Genomic DNA, 27,421 nt, shown 5'->3' on the forward strand with positions numbered 1-27,421 from the left:
CCTGGCTTTGGGACATTGCTCTATTGAATGACAGAAGGCGCCGAACCCAAGCTACTGCCAAAAAGTTCGACCCATGCTATTGTCCTAAATATTATTGTATGCTGAAGCATCAAGACTGAAACTGAGAGTCTAATACAAAGAACAAAAAGCCACAGAGCAGCAAAAAAACAAAAACAAACTATAGCACCTCTAAAAAGTAAATTGTTAGAAATGAAAACTTACAAAATTAATGAACCGTGATGGGATTTTCAACAAACTGAAATCTGTGTTTACCTCTGAATTTATTACAAACACTATTTACAGAAAGTCTGTATGCTTTTCTACTGTCTGTTTGGGAAGACTCATTTAAATTTTTATTGCAGGCTTATGACCTGCCAGATTCAGGCTGCCTACTGCCTCACTTAAAAGCTTTGCTCTGGTGTGGACGCTGGGTACAGTCTACTGTTTCTTTACCCAGACTACTGCCAATGCATGCTGCTACTTCCTTTTTCTTCTTAGGCAATGCAAGACTGAAATAAGTTGCTCATTATGTCTATGAGTTGACAAAAATCTGTATGTGTGTGTGTGAGGAGAAGTCGTTTCAAGCTAAAACTTGCTTGTGCATCACCCCGGCATTCTTTCAATGACTGTGCATTCATTAAATGGAGCACCTTATGGGGCAAATGGTTTTCTTTTGGATAGGGGTGATTAGGATAGTTGATGAGGTGATAGCTTGGGGAGAGAGCGGGGATATTTTAGCTCCAGGGTCTGTGGCATTATTCATGTGGACGTGTAGCTATGCCTCCCGCACGCTGAGCCATAAATCTAAATCTACAAGAAGGACTGAACTACAGTACTTGTACACAAATCATAACTGAGCACCACCAAAAACCCCGCCATCCAAACACCTCTTCACCCACGTCACCTGGGGAGCTTGGCAGTTATTGACCAATGAGGGCAACTTATTGAGAAAAAGCTGCCATGAAACTGGGTCGCAGGAGCCAATCAATGGCATGGATTTTTTTTTTTGCCTTGGCATTATCTCGACTGAGAGCAAGGACTGAAAGCGGGGGTGGTGGGGGGTGGGTTGAAAAAGAAACAGACACAAATCATTCGGTATGGAGGCACCTCGACTATACCTCTCCTTTCACTCCCTCCATCCACCCACTCTTTCCAATCTGCCATCATCCACCCCTTCCTCTTTCCTCCATCCTGCTATTCATTTGCTTTCCTGTGTTTTCTGTTGTTTGTTTGCCCCTGGGCTGAAAACTCTGTGTGTTTATGTGTGTGTTTGTGTGTGTGTGTGTGAAAGCGCTCTGAAATGACGCATTGATTCACAGTGTTCTATATTTTCTCATCTGGCTCACTATTACAGTGAGAGTCAATCGACGCCGTATTTCTCTCTCTCTCTTGCTCTCTCTTTTACTTTCTCCCTATTTCTTTCGCTCTCTCTATCTTTCTGTGTGTATCTGAGTATCATGTTTTTGAATGGAAGTGCTTACGAGGGGTGTTATATTGCAGTTACAAGAGAAGTGTTTGGAGTGTGAGTGCATGTGTCGTGGGTATCAGCGGTGTGTTTTGTACCTGTTTGTGTGTATTTGTATGCATTATTTTCTAACTTGGAGCTCAGCGCTATGTATTCAGGAGTGCAAGCTCCCTCTGTGCACTGTGTGGGGGGCACTTGGTAGTGCAGTGGCCTATACTGTGTATCTAACAGTTTGCGTTGGCAGATGCCATATATATATATATATATATATATATATATATATATATATATATATATATATATATATATATATATATATATATATATATATATATATATATATATATGTTTTTCTGTGTGTGTTGACGGTGTTAATGTTTTTATGTTTGCCAGAATCTGCTGGCGAGTCTTTGTGCAGTGTTTCATGAGCACATGTGCTAGTGCTAGCGCTGCAACTCAACCCCGTGACCCACACGTAAATGCACACCGGCATGCAAGTGCACACACAAGAATACACTCGTGAGGTTTTTTTTTTTGCCAGAATCAATACAGGAGCTTTTTAATGTCTCTTGCCATAGTACGAGTCTGAAACTGGAGTGCAGGATCACAACTGTGGCAGTCGGGGCCTGGCGTTTGGGACGCGCCCCATTTTTTTGGTTCTGTCCATTTGTGCGCTTGTTGTCTGTGCACCTCAAAAAAGGGAAAATCTTTTTCACAGTTATGTTGAAAATGTAGCCATATTGAACAAGAATAGTCAAAATCTGGAACGGCCATAATTACATGGTACGTTTGCATTTATGGTAACTGTGAAAGCTTACCGAAACGCTAAACTGCTGCTGATGGCCTGCTGTTTCACGTTGAGATCAGTATTTTTCTCATGGTGTTGATTAATAAAATTCTGACACAGCAGACCCACACACTGTGGTACTCATGCCTAAAACAATGCTTAAAGTACCTGCAAAATACACACTTTGTAGTTGGATGTTAACAAAAAAATATTCAGTTTAACTAATTGCTCAATTAAGTTTGAACATCAAAAGCAAACTGATACACTTTTTACCAAAGCGTTTGCTTTTTGAACCAAAAATAAGAATATTATATACAACACGATAATCAATAACAGTCATTTCTTGCTCCATGACCTATTGACTGTTCAGTGATCCATCCACGCTTCAAGAGAGTCTTTCACTCTTTCTACTTGCTGACTTTGCTCTCTTTGCACTGCGTTGGTTTATCATTCCAATACTGGATCCATGTCTTGAATATTTTGAATGTTCAGCAGCGCTGGCTTCTGTGTCACTTGTCAGTAGAGCTGATTTAATTACGCTAGCAGACACATATTCTCCATCAGCATAATCCTGTGTACCTGTAGTTTGTAGTGCTATAATGGAATGAGCAATGTGAAAACAATTTGTCATCTATCACCAGTAGTACAATGTCAGCGTCACTTTAACATCAGTATTTCTGCTTGTCACTTGTTTACCCAAAGTCTCTCCTGACACTGCGCCCGCTCGGTCGCGCGCACACGCACATGCTTACGCTCATGCGTGCGTGCACATTCACATCAGGCATCCCTTAGTACTTTGTCTGAGCTACACCAACAGCCTACAGCCATGCTTACAGGGCATTTCCACTAGGAAGCCAAATCCCCTCTTCTCTCAGCTCACCTGACAGCGGGGAAAGAAAAAAAAAAAAGGACGGCAGAAAACTTTTTAAATGTAAGAGCTGGGGAGCAACTTTGACGGAAAAAAGCGCATCAGGACACAAAGTGAAGGGGAAAGAGGCTTTAACAGGGTAGAAAGGAGATTTCATTTGCCGGGTTTTGGTTGTGTTGGCCTGTGAGTGGGGGGATTGGTAGAGGATAGAAGGAGAGCGAGTGAAGAAGGTAGGTAGGAAAAAAAAACCACACTGAATGAAGGAATGGAAGTAAGAGGGTGTAGTCGTGCACCATAAAACGTCCCACTGCCTTTCCCAGGGCCAAGTCCTCGCTCTATTTCTAATGAACTCATTTATTCTGTTTTGCTGGATTTACCTTCACCAGCAACAAAAGACAGTCTCCTGGTCTGCCTGTCTGAATTCTCTGCTTCAGGGTTTGTTGAGCATCTAGGTCTGTCCTATAGCCTGACTGTGTTTATCTAGCTCTCACCATAGGTCAAACACAGACCTCAGACTGTACTAAACTGCCAAAGGCATCTCTAATTGGCATTTCCTTCTAAAAACAATATTAATTACAAGCGACTGGTTACAGTAATTTGCTGGTGATGCATTTCCATGCAGCATGTGAAGCCAAACACAGTCCCTTCAAGATGGAAAGGCAGAATCCTCAAAAAATGTTTTTGTGAACCACATATTCTGGTCTGTGTCAAACAATAGCAACAAAGGCAAAAACATCAATCGGCAGCACACTTTGTGTGAACACAAAATCGCATTCTGGTTTTGGCCAAATATTTAATCTCTCCTCCTCTCTCTCCTCGTGTCTCTGTCTCTCCCTCCCTCTTTCTTCCTGAATAATATGCCACTGGGAAGTTAAAAAAAAAGAAAAAAAAAGACTGAGAGCACGGATCCCCACTCCTCCGCTCTTCTTGACTGCACGTCTGTGATGTCATAATCACTCACATCAAAGGCTGTGCGCTCAACACGGCGACTGTCAGCTTCCCTGGAGGCGTCATTAAAAACGAACAGAGCAAACCGAGCCAGGCCTGACAGAAACGCATCAAAACTTCCTAAGACGCACACACACGCACACATATGCGTAGCTAATGCGTGCTACGCATCCATGTTCACGCTCACACGCAGGCATCGAGGAGCATGCACGTACTAATCAAAGCGTGTGACAGAGACAGACACATGCACACACACAACGTGCATATGTAATCATAAAATCATGCGTGCCAAAGGAAGAGCTCACATTGCTGATAAAACCCTCAGACTCGCATGCGCACACTACTACAAACTGAAAATCTGCATCTTCTCTGTGACAAAGTGAAAACTTCCTCGTCCTGTCATGCAAAAATAGGAGCCGAGCATTCAGACGCGCATGTTTCGCTTCCAGCTGCATGTGCATGTGAACAGCAGCGGACGCAGCACGTGGACGGACATCTGTCGTAAAAGATGTGCTCTCTTGATATGCATTCACGATGCACTCCTGTTTCGCTGCCATTCTGGGACATAATGCAGAGTGTGCACATAAATGTAGAAAGAGTCTACATCCACCAGATTTTCATTCCTGTCTCCTTTTCTCTATCCTGTCTATCTCTCTACACACTTGCCCACACACATGGGCGCATGCACACGCACAGGCACACACTCATTTACACAAACTGGAGAAAGGACTATAAATAGTATGCCTATGATGTGATGCCGTGTGGTTTATCCCTATGGGTTTGTGTATGTGCGACTGTCAAAGTGAAGAGAGAGGGAGGCGGTGAAAGGAGAGGGGGTGGGGGGGTGGCAGATGAAAAAAAAAAAAGATCTTTAAGAGAAAGAAGTGTGGTGTATAGCCAGTGATAAGCACTACATGGCAGGCATGGCAAAGACAGAGACTCCCCTTTGATCTGAAATAAATATAAGTCATTATATGTTAAAATGAGCATCTGTGTTTGTGTGCGACTGAATCCAAGACGTGTTTATGTAAGATTTCGCTTCTGGCTTGACATGTCGTTCCTTGTGTGCGACTTACTCCTGGCAGGGTCTTCTGCTCGTGCAATGCATTCTGGGCTTTCAGGGCTGACTCTCTGGCACAGTAGGTGAGGAAGGCACAGCCTGAAATACAGCAAGAGAGAAAGACACAATTATGTTATGTGAACTGGGGACAGAGAAGGAGAGACAGCTACGGGAGGGGGCTGCACCAATCATCAGCAAATAGCTAAAAACAACACACACACATGCTCACACACACACACACACACACACACACGCTCACACACACAGACACACGCTCACACACACAAAACCACACAGAGTAAGCCTGCAGCCATAGCTCTGAAACTCTGTCTACATGGCCGCAGTGGGAATTTGTTCGTGCTTGTGTGTCCACAATAAACAGCATTTCGGTGACTGAACAAATTGAATATTTCTGCGACCGCGAATGCAATCCACTTGCATGCAGAAGGGAAATAAGTGGGACTAAAATTTGCGTCAACGTGTGACGATTTCTGTATTCTGTTGCGCGAGAGCCACCATGCCCCCATCAACACATCAAATCTGACTGAGCTTTCTCCCTGGCAGCCTGAAATAGCAGTTATCCATTCGTCCATCGCACTCTTCTGGCTGTTGTGACAGGGATAGACAGCCTGACAGCTTCTTTCTCTCTCTCTCTCTCTCTCTCTCTTACCCACCCTCCCTCTACTTTACTCCCTCCACTCTTCATTTCTCCATCTCCCTGCTCCATATGTTCCAAGACTACCCACAATCCTCGGTTTTGTTAGCACCTGGGCTGACATGTGGGGGTGGAAAGAAGATGGAGACGCAGGAGGCAAGGAAGAAGAAGCCATGGGGGAACGTGCACGCTGTTCCCTTGCCACCCCCCGCTGACAGTGAGGCACACACCACTGTCAGAGAGCTGACAAACTGTCAATCTACAGATCAAGCCTAATGATTCATGTGTTTGACAGATTAATAAAACGCTCACAGAGACAATTGCACAATAGGTTGATGCGCAATTTGAGCTCATACTGTACGCACAGGTATTTTGGGTGTTTGCCCACATCCAGGTTGTGGGAAAAATGTAAATATTATTTATTTACACTCATTTCAGTCACAATCAGGGAAAGACTCAAATGTGCACAATGAGCCTTTGGACTTGTTGCATTACAATACCTGGGAAATTTTAAAAGTGATTATAGAGGTATTCAAAATCATTATATCACAGCAGTAAGAAAATATCTCATAGTGCATATAATATATTTATTGTTATTGCTGTTTCCAATCTGTAAGAACAAAGGTGCAAGACAACCAGAGTTTGTTCTGAGAACATCAGCACCTGAGTCTGAGATGATTATCATAGACCCGTACTTACAGACCAAAGACCAAAACACAGTGCATTTTAAATAATGCACCCCCTTCTCGAAGCTCTTTGTTCTTTTTAAATACCGGGGGCTATTTGTTGTTGAGGGTAACATCATGTACAGTATGTGGAAGGAGAGCAGCTTCCATCCTCTCTGCTCCGTGTCTTTAACCCCAGGTCGCCCTGATGGTGGGACCCCAGGGAGCTCTGCTTGTTGGTGTTTTTAATTAACGTGCCTCTCTCTCATTAGGCGAAGTGGGAGCTGGCCGCTGACAGCTTGGCTACCTCCTTGTCCTCTCCGGGCCTGTCGTGTTAGCACTACATGCCTTTGCCGTCCCAAAGGAAGGACACGCGAGCCTCTGATTCACACGTCTGACGCTCATTCACATGTTTGGAGTCACCTACAGCAATCAGCGTATTTAAAATAGGACGTACTCCTTTGTCTTACTTTAAGCAAGAACAGAAATACAATGTTAAAAATTTATTTTACCTCACAAAATACACCTAAGTAGCAAAAGCTAAAATACTCATGATGACATTTTACATTAACATTTTTTCATTATTAGCAGTGTGTGAATATGTAACATTGCAATGCAGGGTGCAGCAGATATGGAGATTATTTCATATTTCAGCTATACAGTTTGCTCCAGAGGTTCCCAAAAAGTTTTGTCTGTTTCACACCCACAGTGATGAATTGCATTTACTGTATATAGAACAGAATGTGCAACATCAGAAGACAGGCTGCATAATGTTAGTTATGTATTTGTTTGCCTGCAAAGACACTTTGGCATGCAGAGTGGAGGAACTAGGTGATCTAATCACCAATAAAATACACCACTTAGTATTTTATTCCCAAACAAAAACAAAATGTAAATCTATTTTATTTATGAAATCATAATTTCCATGTATTCAAATGCACCTGCCTTCCCCACCTTTTATAATCTACCCAATCACAACAGCAGATGTAACTCTGAGAGTAAAAGTAACCAAAGACATGTTGGATTACTACATATTAACCCGTGTGATCACTGTGCATTTTGTACATTAAAACTTAACCTGGAAATAGCTACATATTATAGCTGTCTCGTATTAAGTAGAGCATACTGTAATATAGAAGAAAATGAAAGATGTGCTAAGTACATTTATTTAGATTCACTCACATATGAGAGATGGATGCTCTAACATGACTAAATACACAAACACATACGCATGCACGCCAACACACACACATGAAAAGTGACAGTCAACAAATGTTCAATTTATCATCATTGTCACAAGTCAGATGCTGGCAGCAGCTCTAGTATCTGACTAAGACCCATATTGGCCCAGGAGAGAGAGATAAGCTGTTTGTTTCTGCTGTCAATGCTGCCAATTTGGTTTCCCATCACTTCAAATTCAAATCAACAGCAGCGCAGAGGGGGATCTGAGGGAATGTATGTGTGTGTGTGTGTTTGTGTGTGTGTGAGAGGAGAGGAGAGAGAGAGAGATGAGGGAAGTTGGAAAGAAGGGCAAAATGAAAGAGGGGGAGGAGAACAGCAGAGAGGAAAAGCAGAACAGCGAGGGATGCTCGGTAAGAGACGGAGAGGGAGAGAGAGTAGATAAGATCACCTAGCTTCTGTGAACACCATCCCCCTGTGTCCTACACTCGCTTCTTATCTCAACTGCAGCAGACACCCTAAAGGGACACACACCCACCGAGAGGGAGAGAAACAGAAAACGAGTGAGAGACAGAGAAAGAGGGAGGGAGGGAAAGAGAGAGAGAGAAATATGGGGAAGGAAATGAGAGAAGATGAAAGAAAGCAGCAGGGGAATGGTGGAGGCTGAATACTTTCTGGTGGAGGAAGAAGAAAGAAATCTGCCATCACCAGACCTTATTTAAACGACAGCTGTGTTGGACCACATGGAGCTTTGACCTTGTTGATTTGGAAAACCCAAATTTGATGAGCTGCCTTTGCCAATGGGTTGCCCAACAAGTTGCCAATGGGGACTGATTCATTGTTTGTTTAAACATTCTGTTGTAAAAGATAACTCAACGAGGAGGGATCATTTATACCAAAGAACATTATGCTGTATATACATTATATATGAATCTAGAGGAGTTTGAGTAATAAAACATTTTAGCGATTAGATACCGATAATGCAACATAGCAGAGCGGTGTCCTGAACAAAAGTAGGAAATGGGACAGGACCCCAGAGGTCTAGATGCTGGTGATGGAGCAGGGTAAGCAGATGGCTGATGGAGACTTCGTGTTACTCTCTGATTATCCAGGATGAGGTGGAGATGGAGAGGAATGCAAAGACAGTTGAAAGGCAGGAAGACAGAAGAGCTATGTGCAGAGAGAATAGGGATGGTGGACTGATCGTCTTGGATAAGAGGGCAAGAAGATCATTGGACCGCAAAATTGCAGTGACTTTGACAGTAAAGTGGAAGCGGGAAAGCGGCAGTGAAGAGGAGAATTGCTCAAACATGTAATGCGGACATTTGTATGGAAACAGATTCTCCTTTTTAAGCTAAGCTTCATTTCAATGACTGATGCTGGGTATCAAGTCAGGACTTTGGCTAACATTACCCCCAATTTGAAAAGAGTGCTTCAATCCAACTTGTGTTATGCAAATCAGATATTTGATTTTTTTGGGTTATATTTTAGCTCATGAGGAGCTAAGTGCTGTAGTCTGTTGCTAACTTGTTTTTAATAGAAGGAATCCACCAACCTTTCCTGGTTTTGAGGATGTGGTATGTTACATGTATACGTACATATGTTGCCATTTCATCCAATCTAACAGTTTAACTCTTGGTAGTAAGTAGCAACATAGATTTATCTGTTCATCAGTCCATTCTGATCCACTTATCTAATTCAGGGTCCCAGCTACTATAGACAACCACACCTCTGGGCAATTTAGAATCACCAATTAACTCCACCAACTGTGTGTCTTTGGACTGTGAGAGCATGCCAGAGTAACTGGAGAGAACCCATGTGACATTGGAAGAACACGCAAACTCCACAGAGAAAGGCTCACACACATACACAGATGGTGGATTCGAACCCAAGACCTTCTTGCTATGAGGCACCAGTGCTAACCTCCATGCTGCCCTATAGCAATTCGAACAAATATTAAACAAATATTAAAACGTGTATCTATATGCTACTTAATTATTTATTTTTTGATAGCTAAAGACCGTCGACATATTTAACGTGTAAACTGGGTGTAAAGGTAATTAAAACCCTCAGATTCCCAGAAACAATATAGCGACCGTGATCTCTGTGACATCCATGGCCCAGGTTGGGGACACACCATTCTTCAAATTCTCCTTTGAAACTAATTATAATCCTACTAAAATTAAAAGGACTAATGAATTAGTGCTCTGCACTGTTACCGGACACATGAATCACTTTTTACCAGCATACACTGCCTGATGCCACCCAAGACTAAAAAACTTGAGGGACAATGTTATTGTACAGAATTCTCTAATTATCTTCTGCCTATTAATTCAGGGATTGTAAAAGGCGGACATAAAAAGTTCCCTCCTCTCGCTCTCCCTCTCTCTCCCTCCTTTTATTCCCAGCTACAGATGAGGAGAAACTCCCAGTGATCATTTAAATATTTCAGAACATCTTGGTAAGAGCCTAAAAAGAGTCAATAGCATTAAAAAGCTTTATCCACGGCGCAGCTGAAACTCTGCTCTGCATATCCCTGGAACTCTGCCTTGAAAAACTTTGGCATGAAACTTTGTTTGAGGCTGTCCAATTTCAGTCAGTCAATAGAAATCTCCACGTCTCCCCCTACCTCACTTCTGTTAGCACTTATCTTCACCTGAAAGGGTTGACCAAGGACAGACTTTGCTCAATAAACAGAGGAATGTTTTTTTTCTCCTTTTTAAAAGATTGACCTTAAGACAAGAACGTTCTGACTGGATTTCTGTGAGTGCTAAGGCTTAGATAACGCTCTTCAATTCACTCTTGAAATGGGTCAGAGTAAAGACAAAAATTCTTGACTTATTGTGTTCAGAGAAATGGCATATAAAGCCTTGGTCTTTTAGTCGTATGGTGAAAATGAGTAGCACTGAGTGCAAAAGTGGAATACTAATAAGTGTTATATTAAAAGAGTTTCTGAACGATACAGTTGCCCTTGTACTGCTGTAACTGGGACACTCGGTATGAGCCATACAATTGCTATTCAGTCTGTATCTGGTTTTCAAACACAATAAAATTAAAAGAGTAAAGTTAATACTTGCAATGCAGAGAAAAAAAATCTGCTTTAAAAAAAGAAAAAATAAACACAGCTATTAAAACCATGTCTCTATAGCTATATTCCCATCTTATCTTTATTCGCTGCAGAACCATTTCTCTAATGCATATGTATACAGAGAAATGTTTAGGATGACTTAAAGTGGCAGACTTTAGAAAAAAGAAAAAAAAAGTCACATATCTCCAAGTAAATCTGATATCAAAGCGTAAAAGCCCAGACAAGCCCCCTCACTTTTGGTTCTGCGAGGAATAGTAATTCAATAAAGTGAGCAGCAGCCGCTCATATCCCCTTCACCTTTGCTGACCTTTCAGATCATTACTCACCAAGGAAGAAAGAGACAGAGGATAGAGGCTATTTTAGGGGACACAGCCAAGGTCTCCGGGAACACGCCAACTTTCTCCTGTATCGTCTTAAAATCTTTAATTGGCTGCTGTAATCGCTGATTAAATGAAAAAAAAAAAAAAGAAGCACTTTGAAGCCCACAGTACGAGCTCAGAGAACAGAACTGAGTGTACGAGTGGAAAAAAATAACTCAGTTGCTCACATCGAGTATCTTTTTTTTCACTGTGTGAAAGAGGCCTTAAAAATTCAGGAGTTGTTTCAGGGGACGAATGAATGTTGGTCTTGATTATGATATTATTTCAGCAGAGTGAGGCAGAACTAAGGGGCAGTGTTATGAAAGAGGAGGTGAATTCATTTGTAATAGAGTGTAATAGCAGTCTCAGCTCTCCCATAGGCAGCTCTATGCAGATCCCTCAGCCCTCTCTTCGGGGGAACTGGAAGAATCCATAATATAGAAACGCACAACAAGCATACCACTGAGGGAAGCAGAGAGCAGGAATAGATAGAGCAAATGTTAATAACCAGGTGATGGATGAATCTCTGAGGGACGGCACTTCTCTACGTCTGTTATATTTTTTTCCATTCTTAAAAGTGCAGGACATAGTCATTTTGAACAATAAAGGGGACTCCGGTTGTAACTAAATTACTTTCGGAGATGAGGATATGAAGATCGTAAAATAAAAGTCATTATACTGTATTCTGTGTGAATACTGAGTTCTGATTGACTCGGGGTGTAAAATAAATTTTAATAACTGGGCATTTTTTGCAAAACTGTTAAATCATCAAGGCAAATCAAAGCTTGCTCATGGTTTGAATGTGAATTTTAAGCAGCACGGTGAAAAATACCCGGAATAAATTACTCCCAGATTGCCCTGAAAGATGTGGGCAACTCGACTGGGAATAAAAACAACCTTATTTCGGATAATAGAAGCTTTGAAAACCAGGTAACTTTACATTTCACTGTGGTACCTTTAGGGGGATAATAAAGGGAAACAAACACAATCGACATTACAGATTCATGCAAACTAAAAACATTTCTTTCCCCGATGCAACGCCGTTTTCAATGAGCGGGGTAGTGTTTTAGACTTCAGTAGAAGTCCCTACACATCTAAGCGGTATGACACTGTAGTAAAATGATTGGGACTGTCACTGTCATGGGACTTGTCAGTGTCTCCAAGGATATGCAGGAGAAGCAGCAGATGGGAGTCTGCCTTTTAACATCTGGTTAAGGTGGTCAAAGGGTTGTTTTCATGCATTCTTTTTAGGTTTCTCCTACATAGAACTTGTGCTTTAAGGTTGAAGGCCATCTGATTTATAGCACCGGCTCCTAATCTAACCTTTCTATGCTTCAATGCTATTCTACTTTGAATGCTAAAAAAAAATGACAGTAAAGAAACAGTGAACAGTGATGCATCAGTATGTAATGAGCTGGGAGTAACGATGAGCTGACCTGATGTGTTCTAACATTACAACTAAAGATGAATAAAATGCCTTTTTCGCTTGTTTCTTTTGTTTTGATTGTGACATACATGTGTGAGAAACAATGAGAACTTTTAAATGGTTTGTGCTTGTGTTTGTGTGTGTGCGTGCGTGCGTAAGTCCCTGAAGACAACAAGTCCCATCTCTCGCCCTGCTTGCCAGAGTTGCCGTCTCTAAGCTGTGCTAATCGATCGGTGAAGGAGGAAAAAGGGCCAGCTTTAATGTGTTGCATGTGAAGGATTTAGTGGAGAGCACAGCCATTGAATCAATGGAGTAGAAAATGCATCATTAGGACAGTGTCAACTCCCTCTGCCCCCACAGACACACACACACACACACAGTTGCAACAACCCTCACTCAACCTCCACTCCCCCCCCTTACCCCGAGTGCATTGAAAACGTCCACATATTCATACAATCGCATGACGTGAGGCGTGCACAGAAAAGGCACGCGTGTGATGCTTCAGCTCTCATAGCACAAAATAAAATACCTTCTTAAACAGCACTCACTCTGAGTGCATCCCATGAAACATGAATGCTCGAACACCCACTTGTATGAGCTTGTTAAAAGCTCCCCTGATGGCAAAACACAGACATTAAATGTCCCAAAAATCCAGGCAGACGAATCACCTCACTCTCGTCCTGCCGCTGCCATTTTGTCAGGAAATGTTTTGGGGGGGACTAAATTTAGCTTTTCATGATATGAATTATTAAAACTGCAGTGACTCCTATGACGAACTTAAAGTCTGAACCCGTACATACCAGGTCAGTCACTGTGGGAAATTTATTGAGGCAGAGACTAATAAAACAATGTAGGAGAGGTAACAAATGGGCATTTTTGAGCCCATGTTACTATAGTTCAATGTATTATATGGGAATATTATACTTTGGTCGATGGAAAAACCTCTTAAGGAGTGTTTGGACTACTGTGGGACACCAAAACGTCACTACACAGCAGTATAGGATTTATAGATGGTGATGGTGATTTTTTGGTTTCTTGTGTATAAATACCATTAAGAGACAGACTATACCGGCCCAGTGTGTGTGACAGTGGGCCGGTATAGTCTGCAGTTTATGCTTTACTAAGAGATTTTGTTATGAAATGATAGTTGTAGGTTTTTCTTAGTTGGAAAAAACTGACAGTCAAACACGAACCATGAGTCACACCTGCTCACGCTGCACTCGCTTAATGGATCTAAAATTAACATGTTCAAAAGTTGCTGTGTGTCCCAGCTACTGTTTGGACTCAAATGGGGAAACTGACTGATTGAAATTAACATAAATTCAACATTCAGACTGCAGCAAAGTTTATTATACTTTTTTCATAGATAGATAGATAGATAGATAGATAGATAGATAGATAGATAGATAGAGGGTCAACAGTCAGACAAGGACCAGGCAAAGCTGATTAATCAAGAATCCATCTCCGGATGAATCATGTATCACTAAGAAGACAAAGTGACAAAGTGAATTCTGTCATGGGAGTGGTCCCATGTCTCATCCCCCTGGTAAAACACTTACAGGATAAAGACTCCCATTAATATTCCTCTGTGCTCGTCTCCACTCCACCTGCCTCTCTCTTCTCCTTTCCTCTCCCTGTCCTATTATCCTGCCTCAGCGGACATCCTGTCCTGTCCCGTCCGCCTTGCCAACCTGCAAGATGGAGATGAGAGGACGATCCAAATGCAGAAGGGGGAACATGAATCATTACACTTCCTGTTGTTGCACACCGTCCGGGGAAGGAAGAGAGAGGACGCCCCCGGGGCTCCGATTGATTCCGGAGACTTAATTGGGTTTATTAGCCAAGATGTTGGGCCCCGTGAGGAGGCTCCCAGAGGCCGCGGAGTTTCCCCCCCCCATCCCCATTCCCACTCTTCTGAAGGAGAAAGCCTGCGTAATTGTTTTCCCTCCATCTTCTGTGTCATTGTCAGATGGGTCCTGCGGGATTATTAGCAACCCCAGGTCCCTCAATAATTCATCCAGAGCTATTTATACACAGATGGAGAGTCCTCTAAAGTCTCCCCCAGTGAGATTATCTGACGCTTAGACAGACAGACAGAGAGAGGGAGAGCAATGAAGAGAAACCGGGCTACAAAGGGAAAAGCACGAGAGAGACAGAGAGAAAATGGGAGAGACGTACAAAGAGAGTAAGAAGGATGGAGAGAGGCAATCACAAAAAGAAATGCAAAGACGAGCAAAGCAAGTTTGACAGTGAGAATGAGAGACAGCGGTGGTTTAGGTAGGCACAATGACAATGATTCTGGTGTGCATTGAGTTTCAAGGTGAAACTCTCTGCTCTGCTTTGGCAAAGTGAACAAAAGCACTGTCCCGGGAATAGCATATCCTCACACAACACACATTAATGGCTTTTAATCTTCCCCCCTTTTTCCTTCATTTAACACAATTAAGATGTTTGCAAAGCTAACATGGACCACTAGTCGCTATAGGAAGGACAGATGAAAGACACTCAGGGATTTCCATATACAAAGTAAACACAGTTATCCATCCTTTCTAACGTGTCAGTGCGTAAGACCAACAAAACAGCAGCCAGCCATTTCTTAAATCACCTAATAATTCACTAACATAACATTAACACATTAGCATATTAACATTAGCGCATTAAACAGCTTCTAATCCCAAACAGATAGTGGCTGGGCTACACAAGGCTGCGCGACTGCTGGCTTTTAATAGCTTTGCAGATACCTGTGTCTTTCCGCCTGCAAGTTAAGGGGACATTTTGTTGTCGTCAGACTAATGAAGCCTTTGGCGCACAAAGTTGATTTTCAAAGTCCCTTTGTTGGCGCTCCAGCCGCAGATAATTATATATATTCATCCCCTTTGGCAGTCACTTTTATCCAGCTCATTTAGAAAGCTTGGCTTCCTCTTGGACAAATTGGGACATTGAAAGGCAGATTGGAGTGATAGTTTTTACATTTTGCATCGATGGCACATTAATCAGGGCAACTATGGCTATGGGAAAAGTCTCAAGCGCCCTCTGAAACACAAGCCGTTTATCTGTAACAAATAGTATCGCTGTTAAAGCTATGCCTTTATCTAAATGCATTGTTTCATTCTGTATGAATATCTTCCGAAGTAAAAATTCTAATTTCCCAAAACATGGGAGCTTAAACCCCTTCAACCTAAATCTAATAAACTGCAAATAAAATCTGGGTTTTGGAAATGGATTTGAAAGCCTAAAGCAGTTCACACACACTGAGGTGTGTCAGCGACAACATCACCTCAAAACATAACTGCATTTCTATGGATGCTGTGAACAGCAAATGTGCTCAGTGAACATTTGACTAAAACCTCTGCTGTTTTTTTAAAAAGATAAGTTTCAAAATGTTTTCCCCTGTATAAAAAAATATTAGATAGAATTCAGTATCTTTTATACATGAGAATAAAAAATGTTTGGATGGAAATGTTTTCAGAAAATGCCAGAGCAAACTAATTTGGTGACTCTTTAATCAATGACTAACAATCAATGGTAAACTGAGTGAATCACTTACTTTTAATTGCTGTTTGCAGTGAAATCATAATGAATAATAACACCTAGGTTTATAACACCTGCTTTAATGGACATAAAAGTGATGTTGAGGAAATTCACATGACTGAACCTTTGTCTTATGAAAGGCATAAACTGTAACACTACAAATGACTAGTGAATATACTGTTTGGTAATTGTGAAATAACCATTCAGGTTCAGTTAACAGTTTACTATTTATTACTGATGGTTATTATGGATTTCTACCACTAGTTTGACATTTCTTCTAAACTACTGGGAAAGTTTTTGTTAGCTTTAGGTAAAGCCAATGCCAAATTAATTGCTGCTGCCCACTGCGTCCTTACAGTATTGATGAACGGTCTATAAAGTAAGAACACTCTTCTCTCTCTCTCTCTCTGCTATACACCCACACATACACACACACACACACTTCTGTTGCTCCGGGGAAAGCAAAGCTTATCAACTACCCAGTGCTCACACACACACACACACACACACAGACTTCACTGTCTCTATCTATAAACCCCATGAAATCATTCCACACCAAGTGAAGCAGGCTATGTATAGGTTTGGCCAGGGTTCCATCTCCTGTTCTGTGATTAAAGGACCAAACTAATAGGCTCTGTCTCATTGGGAACCTGTGTGGGGCTGGGAGAGACCTCCGAAGCCATTAAATTGCAAATCTGTAATAATTTGCTGAAGGCTTTCTGTCCAGATCATTCCCTGGGCTGATTTGTGCATTGAGGTAGCGTTCTGAATGGCCAAGCACAAACCCAGCTGAGCCCACCAGCTAGCCAGCCAAGTTAGTCTACAAGGGGGCACGCTCCAGATGCGTGCACACACACACACACACACACACACACACACACACACACACACACACACACACACACACACACACACACACACACACACACACACACACACACACACACCATATTTACTTTGCAAGAACCACAATACAAAGTTTCACAGAGTCCTTTTCACTTAATTTGCACCAACAGTCTGCTTCTAATTAAAGCCAAATTAAATAAAGGCGTGAGCTAATACGCTTCATAAGTCCATAAAAGTTCAAACCTCTTTTTTGAGGTGCAGATTTGTGGAATGGAACCCTCCTAAAGACCATAAAAGATATTTTCTACTTCAGCTTACATGTGATGAACACGAACGCTCGGTTATTTTTCCAGAGAGCTAGCTGAAGACGTTTTTTTTTACAAAATTATGAAAGACTTTTGGGTGTTTAAGGTTCCATGACCATGAGGGACAGGGGGCTTTAGATTGCAGGCAAACCCCACATCCCAGCTTGTTAACTTGTTATTTAACCCTGTAACAACAAGTTACATATTTGATACCAGAGTTTTTGTGAGTTTTTTAAAACCACTGTAATTTTTTTCCCCTGAAAACCTTAAATAAATTGCACAATATACTTTTAAGCAATAAGTTGCACAGAATTGCTGAATGTAGCGGCAATAATACATATTAAAAAGTTATATATGCACATTTTTAATAATTTCTTTAAAAAATGCCAGAGGTTCTGGCAAATATTTAATTGTTTAGACTTGACAGGGTTAAAACTACAGGTAAAAGCTGGGAAAAATAAGACACTGAATCAAGCACACATGATTGTGAAATAAAATGAAACATCTGCATTACAAAAAAAGGAAGAAGTTTGTAAATCTTTACTGTTGTTACTTTTGGCACTTGAACTTCTTTCAGAAAAAGAAAAAAAAATAAACCGTGGGTTTTCCAGGATTTCTGCTGCATGAGATGAAATGCATATTGCATTAAATTTTGATGCAACACAGCTGAAGCATGCCAATGACAATAGAAAACCTCTGTAATGCAGTAAGAAGTTGTTTCTGCCCACAAGCGACCACAGCTGCACCCTCACGTGAGCAACTTTAAATAGCAGTCAAGATCAAACTTCAAAAATTAGCATGTGAGGAAAATCCACAAACAGACACACACACCACTGACAAGTATACAAGTCCAATTAACATGTTGTCAGAGATCATGCTAATATGGAGGGCACTTGCTTATTTACCCCTGGGGCAGCTGGGCACTGCAGGGGTCTAATTCTGCTCCCATCCCAGGAAGGTCATTCTCCCTTCTCAAGCCATGATGGCCACAGAGTAGTGCTTAAATCTGGCAAAATGCAGCCTATAAATTACAGCAGAGGACAGAGGGGTCAGAGCCTGGCATGGAACTGGGCCAGGAGCTATCAATCTGCCGGGGCCAGCGAGGGCGACATCTGTCTCTGGGACTCCCTCACTCTTTTTACTTCTATCTCTGCCTGTCGTTTCCCATCCCTGCTTTTCGGTCTTTTCTTTTCAGCCCCTTCCGTCTTCCCTTTCGTTCCCTTTTCTCACTCCGTGTCTGTCACTGAACAATCTCTCCATGCCTCCATTTTTAGACTGCACCTTCCTTTACAATCTCCGCTCTCCTTCTTTTATATCGCTCTGCCTCTTGATATTCTCTTTCTGTCTTTGTGTGCAGCCCCCACCCAAGCTCTCTCCTCCATGGATCTCCCTTGCCTCTTTTCACGCATTCTCTTACATCATCCCTGTTTCAACATGTCTCTAATTCTGCTTCCCTCTCTCCTGCTCTCTCCCCCCACTCTCTCTCGCTCTCTCTGTCTAGAGCTCCTTGTCGTTTTACGCACTCTTGCACCATCTCCCTCTGCAGCGATATGTTTTGGTCTATCTGCTCTCCAACCAGCAGGACAGAATAAAGCCTTGATGTACTTTCCCTCAATGTGATGCCAATATCATTTGAATGGTAATATCTGATGGCAAAATGCACATTTTGGAGGGAATGAAAATGGAACGAGATGGACCCAGTGGGTATTCAGAAACAAATACAAATTTGAAATACAAATTCAAAGCTGATGTCGTTCAGGATTGTGCAAACTACACATTTTCCCCGAACAGAAAACTGAGCAGTTACAAACCTTTTCTGAAGTAAGTAGCTAACTCATGAAACCACATTTATATCATACAAAGAGAACAAGTAGTTTCGATATGAGGCTAACTCTGGAAGTCAAAACTTGTCAAGCCTAATTTACAACAAACATGTCTTTTTGGTTGATGCTTTTCCTAGTTTTGTCAGAACATCTTGCACTACATTTGCTACCCAAACCCTCGAAAACTTCCACATAAGTTATTAATCATCCTCCATTTTCTGAATCAAACTTGCCTTTGAATAATTGAGGGGGCTCTTTGAAAAGCCCTAACCTCCATTCCCACCTTCCTTTTACAAGTCAACGTGGTGCATTTTTAATTGGAGGGGGGATGAAATAGGCATGAAGGGAGATGGGAAGAAACGGAATTGGAATCAGGGACGCTCAAAACGTGGCAGTCATGGCGCAGCGTATGAGGTTGTATGCAAGCATACAGAGAAGGCTAAATATGCGTCTGGCCTGACAAGTCACACATGCTTGACAGCTCATGAGGTATTTTCCGCGTGGAACGATAGCACACGGCTCATGTAATCCCTGCCTTAGAATATCCCAGCAGACGGACCTAGATACGCCACTTTGAGTCATGTTTAAGCAATTTGGTTGAGAATAAACATCAATTCAACTTTCTATAAAGCATAAATCTCCAAAGCTGAATGATTTGTTTAGTCTACATGAAACAGTCTTGTAGGGGCTAAAACGGTAATTGAAAGTACATGCATTACAGTCTGAAAAAGCTGTGTCTGTTTGCAAGGTAATAGCAATGATTTGCTTTTGTGATATTAAAACCAAATTTAGCCTCGAGAACAATATAAGAAAGGGTCAAAACAGAAACAATATTAATCTATTTGAACGGGGACTGAAAGGAATGAGAGTCCTTTGGAGCCGGATATGTAACAAGAATTAATGCTTGCAGGGTATGCATTAATGGGCCATTGCCACAGTTGGCTGTGACAAACTTTGGTTCTATTTTTCATATTGCTGCTGTGTCATGCTGCTATTTCCTTGTGGAAAGCCTCTGCAGTAGAGAGCTGCAGCTGGGCCCGTTTTTATGAGCATACTGAGATTTTGAATCAGGTTTGGACCTAAGATATATTAGTAAGCATTAAAAAAAAGTCACTCGTGAGCGCTACCGTGGCTATGATTGAACTTGCAGCACTGTAAGCACATGTGGCACTATGTTTTCTTGTATGCTGATACACGTAGATCACATAATTCTAAACCGCATGCACATAAAAAGATGATCAGATGAGAAATGTATAGAGAAAATGTATGTATACCTCGCTTTAAATACACAGGTGCACAGACACAGATATGTGTATTATAAAATTTCCGACCACAATGCCTCCTGACTGTGCAAAGCTTGATAAAAGGAGCCAGAAGTTCTAATCGAAAAGGCAAAACACCAGCTTCTAACTTCAAAAACAGAAGAGATTCATAATCCTTTGACTGCTGAACAAAGGGAACTATTGTTAAACCTTTTACACTGAACAACCACATATAGAGCGCAGTGCCTGTGTGGTTGTATGGCACAGATAAGTGTTCTAGAAATGAAATTAAATGCAAAATCTAGACAGTTAAACAAAGAAAAAAGACACGTTATATTTTTTTATATTAGCATACATGCAGCTCCATGACCATGCTTTTATATATCATCTCTATCATTTCGAAATACATTAAAATTTTGAAAAACTGAAGGAAACCTTATTAAGCTAAAAGCAAAAACAAAGCTCTTCCTCACAGGAAGCTCTATTATTAGCACTGCAGACTTGAACACAATCAGCAGCAAAACAAAATGAAACTCAAAAACAACATGTAAGACTTTCCAACATTTCAAAATTATTGCATTCTCCATCTCCACAATCGGCCACCGGTGCTTGAAGCAGGGGGCGTGGAAGTAGTATTAAGGGTAGCTAAAAGATTGAGAAGGCCCAAAGCGTCAACTTTTTAAAAATTTACCACAAAGCACAATAATATTTAACTGATGCAAGAGCCTTGAAAACAGAAAACATTTACCTCTCCGAGGAGCACTTGTCAAAAAAAGGATTTTTTTTTCATCCTCTGAAAAAAAAAAGCACACAGGGGCAATGAACACAGCAATAGGAAAGCAAGATTAGGAAACAAAGACAGAAAAAACGCGGATTGTGGTGCAAGCATCTCAGCAATCTTTTTATGAAAAACTAAAAAGCCAAATGTTGATGAAAGATTTAAGGCGTGCTTTATTTGAACTCAGCCCTGGGTTAACTCTGTCAAAACACAAGAAAGCTTTTATAATGTACGTACAAGTCTTTCAAAGAGTCACCTTAAAAAGTGTTGGAAACATCTGTCACTGCCACTGTCCGCTGTGGGCCACAACTTTATCACGTGGAACAGGTTTGAACCACAAGGCAGTTGTTTTTCATTTTTGAATTCTAATTATACAAAATGATGTGCATTGTGTTAGTGGAGGAAAGAAACAGTTATTGGAAAGTATGCTGTTGTTATTAACAAAAATTATTAAAAAAGAAAAAAAGAAAGTTTGCTGCAGTTTGAATGCTTAGTGTGTGTCAGTTGGTTTGCGTCAATCTTGAGGACATGAAATGAGGTGAACAGGCAGGTGCACAGCCTTCTCTTTACATAATCTCTCTGTGTATGTAAAGGTCAGTGGTTTAATGAGAGGACTGCCGAGGTCAGGGGAGCCAGAGGGCTCCACCTCTCTGACAGGCCACATAACTCCAAACCTGCAGTTAGCATGCTAATCCTTGCACAAGCTTCATGAGCACTCCCTCCTTTGGCCTCGTCAGACCATCTCTCAGTGTGACTAACTGGCTCCCTGCTCGGCCATAAGCCAGCCCCCATCTGACAGTCCCCTCCAATAATAATGGACAACAGAGGCAGCACTGGTTTGACAACGGTCCTCGTGACAAATTAGACTCACTGTACTCCTCATTCTGGCTCCGCCTCTCGATTTCTTCTTGTTGCTTGGCAGTTCTGGGCTCTGCCAGGGCAGTGGGCGCGGTATGGCGCCGGTTGTTGAGTTTACTTTGGTATGAAGTGCCTTCCTCTACGACACATGTTGCCTTTCTCCCTGACGAAACACTTGAAATCGATGCGTCTTCATAAAATTGGAGCACAATGTGAGGCCTGAGCGTGCATTCTGAACGGAGCTGAGTGGAACACGGGCCAGGGAGACAAGGAGCACATAAACATACACACTCACTCACACAGTCATCCAAAACCGAATGCGAGAGGAGGAGAGGGAAGGATCCCACAGAGAGGATGATGCAACCGGAGTGAAATTTTTCGGCCGGAACGCATGCTGCATTAACGCAGACCTGCAGGACAAAAACACACACCCGTACTTCGTTCTTTTTTTTGTTTAAAGCTAAATTTGGTTTTATTGCCCCATTTGTTAAATAAAAAAATAAAGATTTTTTTTTGCATCCAACAACCTGTAACATATAATTTCCTGAAAAAAAAAAAAGATCCTTTCATGTTACTGGCATCATGGCTTTCTGGCCTCACTGAGAATGAAAAGCCAAATGAGTTGTTCAGTTCTAAATCTGCTTGCCTGACAGATTCAGGTGAAAGAGCTATAATATCTAAAGTGAGGGAATTCGAGAGAACCATAACTCCCTTTATGACCTGCACAGATTATAGTCCCCATCTGCAGCATAAGGCATCTGCAGTATGGGTAAATTTAAACCAGATTACAGTTGGTCATTACACTACATCTCTGCTTATTTGATTTCAATCATATTCCATCGTAAATATTCAAATAAATTTCTGCAGTATTGATGGACTTATAAAATGGTTTAACAGCCAATCCATTTCTTTTCATTGGGTTAGCAGTGTCTTGTGTAAGTTGAGAAAGCCTTTTGAAAGGGTGTAGCCTGGCCAAAGACCTGTGGCGCCTCGCTTACATCACTTCCCAGGTCAAAACGGACAATTTGGCCCAACTCTAAATGAGTTTTCAACACCTGCCTTGACTTTGAGCAACTCTCCGGCTTTGTAACTACTTTAACTGTCTGAGCCTATGGCGAGAGCCGCTGCTAATGTATTTAGTTTGACCAAGGACAAATATATTACTCACATTAAATAAGCACCAAATGAAACAATGGCCCTAAAACAAACTTGGTGACAGTTGCGTTTGCTAAGAGGAAAGGAAGATGCTGACAATAAAGGTTTGCCAAGAAATACAATGCTTCGTGATGATGTGACAACAGTAAACAGTAGATAACACCTTCGGTTATTAAATGTGCTCCCCCGTATCATCACAGCTCAATTGCCCCAGTGATTATTACACAAAATCAGGTTGATGAATAGTGCTAGCAATCACATCTACACCTGCTCTTCTTGAATGGATCTCCACCTCCCATGCAGCATTGCCAGAGAAAAGAGAAAGGGTTGGCTCTTTGTGCTCGCCGTCCCGTTGTGCTTGGTAGCAGCAGCAGCAGCAGCAGCAGCCGGTGACCATTATAAATGGCCTCTATTAGCATGGCTGAGTCGCAGAGGGGAGAGAAATAAAATCATTGGGAGAATGTAGGCCTGCACTGGTGTCCCTGCGCCCGCTACCAAGCTCTGTCGACCTCCGTCCCAAGCTTCCCTCCTCCCAGCTCCCTCCACCCCTCCATTCCAAGGGGACACAATCCTAAAGACTAGATTACTAGTGATACATGGGGTCATTATGGGGAGGGTTATGGCAATAGTATCACAGGCACAGCTGACAATAGCAATAAGAGGGGTAGCTTTCTTCAGCGGTAGCATTACCATAGCAAAGGCTGTTCTTTATGCCTGTTGATGTACAGCAGAAAAGGATGAGGGTCTTTTATTTCCTGCCATAGCAGAAAAAGCTGTGTATTATCTCCCTGAAAACCATGCTTATGTCTTTGTTAAAATGCCATGTCTCTGCGAGTAAAGTTAAATGAACACAAAAGTATCCCCAGACAAGGCATTACCACGTTAACAATAACAGTTACCAGCTACCTGCTACATGGAAAAGCGGAGGTAGAACAAAATTGTAAAGTAAATGGCAGTCGATCATCTACAATCTGTGGTTCAAGCTGGGGCTTTGTACTACCACAACCATTACAGAACAAGATGCACTGTCACTGAACACACAAGGTGTCAGTGCATAAAGTGAAGACAAAAGAAGAGCGAAGGAAGGGAAGGAATGAATGGAATCAAGCAGAGTTAATGAAAAGGAGAAAAGATGGAAGAGGACTTTTCTGCTGGACAGTTCTATAGACTTCACTCCACTGGAGCATTTCACACCTTAAAGGGTCATCATGCCCTCAGCTTGATGCTTTCTATTCTGTAAGAGGACAAATGCAAACAGTCTGAAGAAACTGAAAGGAAAGGGGAGAACCACACATATGCGGAAAAGCTGACGGGGAAGCGTAGCAGCTTGAAAACCAGTTTCATACATAAAACTGCTATCAAATTCATTCAGATGGATTCATTTCACTTTCATTTTTGCAGATCAGTAATGGTGATCTCTTTAGAAAACAGGTTTTTCGTACATATATTTTAATATTTGCGAACTGCATTTATCTTGCTGTGATGGCTTACTGTACCTAGTTCATGCGATATTGTGCAGTCTTCAATAAGCCCAGTGTGACGACAGTCGGTCATTTTCCCGTTATCCATGGGATGTACTGTCTTTTACTGCTAATTTGGGCATCTTCTACGGAAACCTCAGGGTGCGGGGGAAACGCGGCCTTCAAACAGCTCGCAGTGAGCCAGTGAGCTGGTAAGCCAAGGAGTAGCTGGTGCCTCGAGCTAGTTAAAATATGAGCACAGCGGGGGCTCGCTAATGAAAGCGGGGGCTCAGCCTGGGAAGCAGGACCGTATATCGCAGTTAGGAGACAGTTCTTAGAATCAGCTGGCGAGCTATGCCTATAGTTCTGGGGCCACTGGTGATTAACCGTCCAACAGGGAGTCTCTACTACAGCTGGGCTATTAATAAAAGATACACCCCCCTCCTCCTCTTCCCCTGCCTCTTTGCTTCCCTCAATGTCTGCACACACTCTCTGTCCTCTGGAATTTATTTGTATATCATAATAATTTCCTGACACATGGTGGGTGTCACACATTGTTTACACGAGGCAAAGGTTCGGGATGGGGGGGCGATGGCTTAAAAGGCGAAGGAGAGGGGTCCTGAAAAGTGGCAGCTTACTTGTAAAGTACTTTTCACCCTGTGATGTGTCCTGCAGGTATAGCAGATCAATTTGTGACCTCTCACTAGATGGTGATTTCCACAGAATGACTATTCCTGTGAGAGCAGAAAATAAAATGCAAGGGTAAAGCACCATCATTCATGCTGGAGCACTTCAATTCTTTATATTACACCACAAGGGCATATAACACTGTTGCATCAAAAGTTTATGATGATTCACTGTCGTCAATTCTATAACAAAGGCAACCCTGACAGGGTCAGTCATTGTTAGTACAGAAAAAGCTGTTAAGGCAGTATTTGATTAGAATATTTCAAAACTGGTTATAATAATACATCTATATGCAATCTCCACTTTAGTGCGATTTCTTCTTCTTTTTTTAATTTTTATTTTTAAGGGGGAATCACTTTGATCACCCTAAACCTGAAACACTGACAAAGGCTTAAATGCTGCACAAAATTACAACATGCTCATAGTCTTTCCACTGTTGCACACGTTCGTGTACATGTGCACGCGCACACCCTCCCTCACTCCCTCCCTCCCTCCCCGCCAACTCATCACAACCCCCACCCAACTACCCCCCAACACACACACACACACACACACACACACACACACACACACACACTGAGCGACTTACAGAATGTATTGCTTTGAGGCAATCAAACAGCCTCCCTGCTATTGCAACGTGAAAACGCCAGGTTAATAATCTGGATTCAGCAGAGTGAATGAAAGCACGTTTACAACCACTGGACTAGATGTGTGAATACTCCCGTGCACACTATAGGAACATTGGTCCTCCTAAAAATCACCCCCACACATATTCATGCCGTCGTGACTCCCGATTCGTGACACTCTTATGCTTGCATATGTGTGTTTAATAGGGTAGAAAATGAAGCACTGATTTTGGGAGCCAGTGACAAGTCAGACGCTGGAAATAATGTCCCCCTCTACGTGCCACAAATGAAACAAAATGAGAATAAACATGCAGAAAAGTCATTCAAGCTCCAGCACTATAGAAACAATTGGCCAACAATTGCGCTGCTCTACCTATTAAATCCCGCATGATTCAGGCTCCCCACTCTCACCAAACGTGTGACAGATTTCACTCTGGCAAAAACAAGTAGAGCCATAGGTGTCGCGGGGAATATGGGCATAACCCACCTTTGTGCATGCCCGTGAAGCGGTCTTTGAGCACAGTGAGCTCGTAGATTTTGCCGAACTCCTCGAAGAGGGGCCGGAGGTCCTTCTCATCCAGGTTGCGGGGGATCTGACCGATGAAGAGTTTGATGGCATCGTGGTCCTTCATGGGGATGGTGGCCGGGCATCCCGCCGGGCTGTGGCTGTGATTTAATCCGTTCACGAGCCCGTTCGTGCTGGCGGAGACCACACCAACACCGTGCACCGTGCCGTCCACCTGCCCGTTGGTTAAAGTTGCCATCTTCGGACCGGCCAGTGAGTTGGGATGGGTACAACAGCAGCAGATGGTAATGGTGGAGTCTCGTTTTACGTTGGAAAAAAGCTGGTGGAAGTCTTGGTCAAAATTTGGTTCCGAGACCAAGCCGTACCAGAGATGGTTCCGCTCTCGTCCTATCAAAGCCAGTATTTACAATGATTTGAAAACACATGAAGCATTTGGCGAAGACGCATATCAAAAGCGCGCAGTGCCGTTGGTCCCGGTGGAGGCTTTGATTCCTTATATTTATGTCCTAACCAATAACTCGTTCATTGATTTCATAAAAGAGAGAGAGAAAGAGAGGGAAGAAGAAGGGGGAGGGAGAGAGAGAAGAGAGAGAGAGGGAGAGAGACCAAGAGCGTTCACTGTCTATTTACACCCACGTTCCTTCGTCCCAGCTTCTTGGCACCCTTTTATTTTTTTGCATTGAGGAGTCTGTATGGGTGTCTTCTCGGTTTAAACGAACAGGGTCGGTTCGATCTCTGCCAGAACAGAGGGGAGGTTAGAATAAAGGGGGCCGCTTTAAACTCGGCATATATAAACCCAGCATATTTCTGCCCCCCCCTTTTTCTTCGGCAAGTAGACAGTGGTACATTCCACCGAGGGGAGAGGGTCTATAAATAGAGAGATATAGAGAATACGGTCCTTTGTGCTCCTACTCAGAGCAAATAACTACACTTTAAAGAACTTAAGAATGCAATACTTGGATGACTGACACACACACTCACACACACGCAGATACACACAGACAAAGACTCACACACACACGCAGTTTTTTGTCAGGATTAATAAGCCGTACAGCTATTTTCAG

At 42.3% G+C, this 27,421-nt stretch overlaps 1 protein-coding gene across 9 annotated transcripts in view; it reads right to left on the reverse strand.

The window, feature by feature from the left end:
- celf4 (CUGBP, Elav-like family member 4) overlaps positions 1-27,127 on the reverse strand; it is a 93,781-nt gene extending 66,654 nt beyond the window's left edge. For all 9 annotated transcript variants that reach the window (XM_039612843.1, XM_039612842.1, XM_039612837.1 and 6 more), the window contains exons 1-2: positions 26,319-27,127; positions 5,145-5,227 (exon numbers count right to left, since the gene is read on the reverse strand). In XM_039612843.1, the coding sequence (XP_039468777.1) occupies positions 5,145-5,227; positions 26,319-26,595 (360 nt within the window). In that variant the 5' untranslated portion in view covers positions 26,596-27,127. The remainder of the gene's footprint in view (positions 1-5,144; positions 5,228-26,318) is intronic.
- Between the last annotated feature and the right edge of the window lie 294 nt (positions 27,128-27,421).

This window comes from Oreochromis aureus, linkage group 5, assembly GCF_013358895.1.
Source record: "Oreochromis aureus strain Israel breed Guangdong linkage group 5, ZZ_aureus, whole genome shotgun sequence".
Classification (NCBI taxonomy): domain Eukaryota; kingdom Metazoa; phylum Chordata; class Actinopteri; order Cichliformes; family Cichlidae; genus Oreochromis; species Oreochromis aureus.